This window comes from Podarcis liolepis, assembly GCF_965112155.1.
Source record: "Podarcis liolepis genome assembly, chromosome: 13".
Lineage (NCBI taxonomy): Eukaryota > Metazoa > Chordata > Lepidosauria > Squamata > Lacertidae > Podarcis > Podarcis liolepis.
This window is the reverse complement of record NC_139573.1, coordinates 30,077,501-30,084,809: the sequence shown is the minus strand read 5'-3', so window position 1 is coordinate 30,084,809 and position 7,309 is coordinate 30,077,501. Positions and strand designations below refer to the sequence as shown.

The 7,309-nt window shown below is 43.5% G+C and overlaps 1 protein-coding gene across 4 annotated transcripts in view; it reads right to left on the bottom strand.

The window, feature by feature from the left end:
• Positions 1-1,228: 1,228 nt before the first annotated feature.
• The window catches only part of WIPF2 (WAS/WASL interacting protein family member 2), a 31,148-nt gene continuing 25,067 nt past the window's right edge, over positions 1,229-7,309 (bottom strand). For all 4 annotated transcript variants that reach the window (XM_083470035.1, XM_083470037.1, XM_083470038.1 and 1 more), the window contains one exon: positions 1,229-6,716. In XM_083470035.1, the coding sequence (XP_083326161.1) occupies positions 6,676-6,716 (41 nt within the window). In that variant the 3' untranslated portion in view covers positions 1,229-6,675. The remainder of the gene's footprint in view (positions 6,717-7,309) is intronic.

Below are 7,309 nucleotides of genomic sequence, written 5' to 3'. Positions count from 1 at the left end.
GAAAGGCTTTCCTCAAATGAGAGATAGGAATACATTTCTGTGTGCTGCATAGCACTGACTAGAATACACTAAAGGTGGAGTAACAGTTGCTTTGTATTTCAATTGCAGTAGCATAATTGAGGGCCACCTAAGAAGCGGAGCAGAAGGAATTAAGACAGCCACCGTCACCCTGGTTCCATCTCCGTACTGAGATGCTTCGAATCCCTTCTCATAGTAGCCCTTTAAAACCAACTGAACAGTCAGGAAAACAGCTTAGTGAATGAGCCCTAAACAATCTTGCGCCGCAGCTTCAATCTGGACTTACTCCTTTCCTCTTAAATAACTTTTATAGAAAGAAAGGGTGCAGTCCAGGTCTTGCAGAGGCATACCTGGGATCCCTTGTGCCCTTAGCAAGGAGTTGTATCGGCAACCCACCCCACAAAATTACCACTATAGCCACATTAGAATTTACTACATTTTACGTGACCCAAGTACTCAAAGCTTCTGGAGGTCGAGAAGGGTGAAAAGTTTGCACAACTTTGGGCCACGGTGTGAGGATGGGAAGTGTCTCCCGTGTTTGATCTCAGTCATGATAGAGCCGTTGTTGCCACACACGTATACATAATAAATTCCAGAGTCTGATAGATCCTTTTTACGCCCTCAGCATGGCCGGTTTCACCAACTCCTAGGTATGCTTTTGAGGCCTTGGGGTATTTCTGTTCAGAGTCTCACATTTCATGTGTGTGTGTGTGTGTGTGTGTGAGAGAGAGAGAGAGAGAGAGAGAGAATGGAACTAGAATGAGGTGTACCGTGTAAGAAATATGTGTATTTTTGTTATTTATATCTGCCTTTACTCCAGGGAGCTCAAGGTGGTGTATGAGGTTCTCATCCCTCTCTATTTTATCCTCACAGCAACCCTGTGAGGTAGGATAGCCTGAGAGACTAGGTCACTGAGTGGGAATCAGAACCCTGGGCCTGTGGGAGAAAAGGGCTAGGTGGGAGTGAATGGGAAGCAAGTATTTTTGTTACCCTTCATTTGCTTCTTTCAAGGCACCCATATCTAACATAGTGCCTGGAAATTCTGAAGGGTTTTAGTCAGATATTTGTGAAATTTCAAGTAGCCTTGAGTCCACACAACAGAGAAAGATATCAATATAAAAAATAAAGCTTCATTGTGCTTACCCATGCTCTACACATTCAATTAGCAATATTCATCTTGAAGGCAGAGAACAAATTATGCAAACCACTGTTTGTATTTGATTAATTTATTAGATCATGGACACAGACTCAATTCTGCATCAGCAGACGCAGTTACAATTTTAGTAAAGACAGCACCACTTACTGTGGGTCAGGTACAGTGTCTTGCAAAGTATTGAAATAGTAAAAGAGAAGGAGGCACTATCAAACATAGTAGGTTGGGAGCAAGAGTAAAATCCCTCCACCCTCTCTTCAACCAGCCTCTCAAGAGGCTTCAGCAGATACTACCTTCATGTGTTAAACCCTCATCTCTATGGAAATGACGAAGACTAGTCATTTCCCCATTAAAAACAAAGATAGGATTACTGTATGATGAATGATATGGATTTAGGAGGGAGAGGAGCTGGCCTCGAAAACAAACATGCTCTGCAGAGTGGGCAGGATACTGTGCTGTACTGGAAGTCTTGGGGTATGTCTTGTAGCACAGTTATTCACTAACCCTTCTCACAAGCCAGCAGTTTTGTGAAACAGGGGCATACACAGCTGTTGCTGCTGCTGCTGCTAACTCAAATCTTAAACTACTGCCCTCTGCACATAAGCCTTAGAGGAAACTGGCAGGAATTGCTCTTTGGAGCTCCCATTAGGAAATAAATTCAGGAAGAGGGATGCTTAGTATAAAAACTGATCACATAGTCCATTCATACGGGAATACCCAAACCGTCTGTGCTTATTATGATAGCTCACAGTTCATGGAATTTAAGACTCTCTCAAAGCATTCTGACCATTTTAACGGCAAAAAAACAAACACCAAACCGAAGGTTTTAAAAAACACCAAGGGTTTCTCCAAATGCCACATCAAGAACATCTTAAGAGTTCTCACAGTTGCTTATCTTGTAATGGGACAAGCAAATTGTGTAAGAATGTTATAACCCTCACGGAGAAAGATGCCTCACATGATTCTGCTCACAGCAAACGACTCAAGAATCCTGGGATTCTTCACTTGCAGGCAGTCTAGAGGAAGCTTTTCGAAACCTTTACAAAAGCAAAGCAAAGGTGATGGGGCAAACGAAGGGACAGCTTTATCTTAAAGGCAAAGGGTAGACTTGAAACAAAGTAACAGTGCAAGAGACCAAAATTCTAGTTCTTGAAACCACAAGAAGTGGCTCTCAGTAGTGTTTCTTCACTTAACAGTAATGATACTGTTAAACCAAAGCTTAACATAGGATACAGAGTGCATATCAGCTTGCAAGAGACGAAAGATTGACCAATATCCCACACACACAAACCCCTAATGGGAGCCACCTGAGGATAAGGCACAGTGAGTGAAACTCTGAAAACTTGCCATTCAACAATGGGCGTGTTGCACCCTCCACAACAGCCTCTGCCCTGGCACACTCATGCAGTTTCACACTTCAGTTACAATGGAAGACTAGTAAGAGAAGGGCTGGGTGCGCACACAAGAACTGAGCCAAGATAACTCAAATCCTATACCAAGAAATGTGGAATTCTACAACCTATTATACAAATTTAGCTAATCTGCATGATTCTGTTTCTGCCCCATTTTCTATTTCTAATGCTGCTAGCCATGCGTTAGTGTCAATGAACCACACAGAACAATGAAGGCATCTCTTTCCCTTGACCACCAGTAAGCTTACCCAGCTGTTCCACTGGTTAATACTCCACCAGGCACTGCCCACACGTTTTCAAGCACCTCTTGTTGGCTACAAAGGACTAGAACCATTTTTGACTCCCCAAAAATGGTCCAGGTCCATTCTCAGAAAACAGAGTTCTGCACCAGGACATGTGAGCATCTCCTGCACTTCCATGGAATAATGGCATACACAGTACTACTGATTCAGAGCTGTAGGCTGCCAGTCCTCTGAATCTGCATCTCCAATATCGTGCAGTTTTTCTTGGCAGCATGTGCGTCTTTCACAGCTTCACAACATAGAGGCTCCTGCATGGTGCTGCTATGTTCTATCAACCCAGCATCCAAATCTGTAAGGCAACCGTTTCAGGAAACCAGGCAGATGAGGCCCAAAAGCTGCAACCTGCATTACACTCTTAAGATTGGTCTTGTCCATATTTTCCATATTAAGCCATAGTTAAAATTACGGTTTAAAATGATGGCTTAGTGTTCTGTCTGAACCTACCCTGCAAGCGGTAAGCCAGGAACAAACCTTGATTACCAATCATTGGTGGTTTGGAGTAAAATAAATCAAGGTTGTGGGTTTTAACATAATGGTAAGCCATAGCAACACCAGGAGTGCAGGAGCAAACCACCCGCAACTTCAGCAGCGCCTAGTAGCACACTGCATGTTCACATTAAACCAGTTTATTTTAACTATGGTTTAATATGATGTGCGAATCAGGCCACTATGCATTTTCTTGCAGCTAATCCTGGAAAAAACCACATATCAATAGGGACAGCTGTGGAAATGAAATAAAAACTGGTATCTTGATCACCATTCCTGAATCTTTGTTCAGAGAAGGAAATATATGAAACAAAAAAACTTATCCTGGACTGTTCTTCAAGATGTATACAGAAAGACACATGCTTCAGTCCTCTATCTGAAAACAAAAACAAACAAACAAAAAACCCATGCCAGAAGATGACCAGGCTGAGCATGATTTTTAATATACATAAACTTTTTCTAGAAGGAATTGTATTCAAATATGTGATTCCTTCATCTGCAGCCTGAAATGGTACAGCCCAGGGGAAAGGAACTTCATTGCTTGATTTTGCTAAAAACAAAACTAACTGCTAAGAGTCTCCAGGCATAAAGTATGTCTGCCACCTTCAGCAAAACTCAAATACCTTTTGGCAGAGTCAATGAGTTGGGAGAGCAAATTTGAGGTTTTCATCTTGGTAGTGGGTGATGCGAGTTTCACATTTGTGGTTTTTAAAATGCTATATAAACCTGGTCTGAGGTCTTAGGACAGGAAGAAATAGGAAAATGTCTCTCTGTGTGCCAGTTTCCCCTTGTACAAACACACCTGGTCAATAAGGAAATGCAAAGCCACCCCAACCCATCCCGCCCCCCCCCCAGGCAATAAGAACAGACCTAACATGGGGAAAAAGGAAGGAGGAAGAAAGCAGTGCTTTGGCCCAGAACGTGCAAGTATAACACAGGTGCCTCATTTAAGAAGTTTTAATTCCACTGCCATTTTGAACTTAGGAACCCCCTTCACAGTTGCTTCACAAAGGGTTTATCTACGGGAAGCTAACATTATAGGGAACATAATCTTTAATAAAAATTAAACACACACATCAAAAATGCACAGTGCATTTAACTTCTCTTCCCAGCAAGCTATGCTGGGTAAGACTTAATTTTCCTCCAGAAGAAAAAAGGAATTCCTCCAACCAAGCATTAGCCCTCAACATGAGGGACTGCCTGGTCATTAACATAAAAGTGGATGAATTTCCATCATCATTAAAAAAAAAAAGATTAAGTAGAAGGTGAGGGAGCTTTTGTAGTGTATGGCCAGCAAGCCTACCTTGATCCTATATTACAAACTTTTTACAACATACAAAATAGATCAATATTTATGATTATAACACGTATTTCCCAACCCGCAAGTTATTCAAGAGTAAATATACACAATAATTATAACAAATCTGGTACCAATCACATGACAGAAGTACTGTGTAAGGCAAAAAAAAATAAAAAATCAACCAACCAGCTAGCTAGGTCTGATGTTATAACCATCTGCATCAAGTATAAACAAGTGCAGGGACCAAGAAGATGACAGCAATTCTGCTTCTGTTTCAGGATCAATAGTGTTCAGTGCAGAACGGGATGCATCTACTTCTGGGAAGCAGTGTAGTAGTGATTTCTGAGCAGGCCAACACGCATGGAGACAAAGCCACACCAAGAAGAACATGTGCAATCTACAACTGGAGTGTATTTCTTGCTTACTGGTAAAAAGGCAAATGAGAATGCCACTGCTCTGACCTCAAGCCCCAAAACAAGCACTATGAGATCTCCCTCTGAGAGGCCGGCCAGGTTTTCTGTGCTACAACCAAGACACCTAGATTGCACAGGCGACACTTCCACAGGGGGAGCAACAAGCACCCCAACGCTCACGTGCACAGATGGCAACTCTCCTCCTCCTCCTCGTGTGCAAGAAGCACCGAGAACATGATCATCTGTGTACAAAATATATTGCATGAAGGGGGCTCTCTAGTCACCCCCAACCTTAGCAGCTACTTTGCTGGAGTGGGATATTAACCGTCACAACGATCAACTCCGAGTTAGGAGTGATCAATTTACCGTTTAACCGTTTGCATTTGCACACACCGGCTGGGGGCCGCTGCTTGGAATAGGACACCACTCATAACCAGAGCTGAATGCTTCCCTATCTGACTTCCTTCCGGTGCCTCAGGGTGGGCAGGCAGCCGGGACCCACTCAACCCTCAGCACAATGGTAAGCCCCCAAAACACGCCTGCTGCCAGAGGGCATTAATACATAGGACAACTCCTTCTCAAAGCTACCCACGGCTGGAGGAGACAAGATGGGGCCGTGACTTCATTCGTGGAAACAGTAGGAAGTGATCTTTCTGAAGAGGCAAGACAGCCAATGTCACAGTCTGAACAACAACTACAACTTGGGGCCTAAAGTGCACTCTGCCCTGCATGGCCGCGACATTTGCGCCCATGGCAATGCCACACATGTGGCAGTAGCGACTGACAAGATTATAATCGGCATGATTAGGAGTCACAGGGATTTGTACTGGAATGCTAGCAGCCGACACTCAAGGGAAAGATGACAGCTTCAGATCTGCAGGACAAGGAGCGCTGCAGCGATGGAGTGTAAATGTGCACCCTGAATTTCACTTGTGCTACCATGGATGCTGCTACATTTGTATAGCTTTCTCCATTTAGAATTCGCTGCAAGCGATGCTGTTTATATTAATTTTCTCCCCTCCTCCCTTCAAGTTAACCACAATTTTAACGTGTTAGTATGTAGTGTCTGCATTCAAAAACAGAATAGCTATTTCAGTCCTTCTAATGCTCACCTCTTAAAAAGAAAAAAACCAGAATTCCCCACTTCGCAGGCATTTCTCTGCCCTACGCTAGGCAAAGATCAGTTGCTTCAACCTGGCCCAGAGATCCAAAACAGTCCTGTTTGGCTTGCGTTTCTGGAAAATATTCACTGGACCCTTGATCTTGAACAGTAGTTGTTTATGAACTGGGGTGGCTCTTCCCTCCATGACACGAATGGCAAGGGAAATGAGAAACCCACACAGATCTGCAGAAAAGGGTTCTCACCCAGCTGTGCCAAGAGACGTCCTTTTAAGTCCAGGTGTGAAATGCATAGATGGAAGTGAGTAATGGTAAGTTTGTCCGGGTTCTTGAAACAGTTTGGGGGTTGGGGGAATCAACAGCAGGAATGTATTTTTCATGCAGGTTTCTGAGGGATGGGAAGGGAGGGGGAAATCTGAGAACACAGGTCCATTTGTTTTGGTGCTGTGGAACCATGCCCAGCTGCTGTTTTTCACCTTGGGATGGGAGGCAGAGGAGGGGCCCCACGAGTAGCTGAAAAAGAAATAGATTGTTAATGCCACAGATGCATCACCATAGGAAGTTAGGATCTACAAAGATGCTGATCACAAAGCAAAAGAGATAATAGTAATATTAGTAGTAGTAGTAGTAGTAGTAGTAGTAGTAGTAGTAAGTATACCACCCTTCATCCAAAGATCCCAGGATAGTTTACAGCATAAAATAAGAACAAGGATAGTTCACAATAGAAAATCAGATACAAAATACAAAACAAAACAAAATCAATAACCTCCCAATAATCAATACATTGCTACCACTATCCCTAGGTAGTCATTTTGCCAGGGCTAATGAGGTGCAGATCTCATTAGGCCCACCAGGCCTCCCTGTTTGGCCCAGGAGACTATTTTTGCCAAGCTACATCCACCTGCCCTACACCTGACATCAGGTGCAGGGCACGTAATAACCTAGCTCAGCTGAAGGGGGCTTTGCAGGCACTGCTGCTCAGCTGGGACTGCAAAGCCCTGTACCAAGTGCTCAGCAAGGCCAGGCTATCAGCTGACAGCAAAGTGTTTTTAAATCCCTTGTAAAGTGCTATGCAAGACCTGTTGGGTGAAAAAGGGATGACCTTG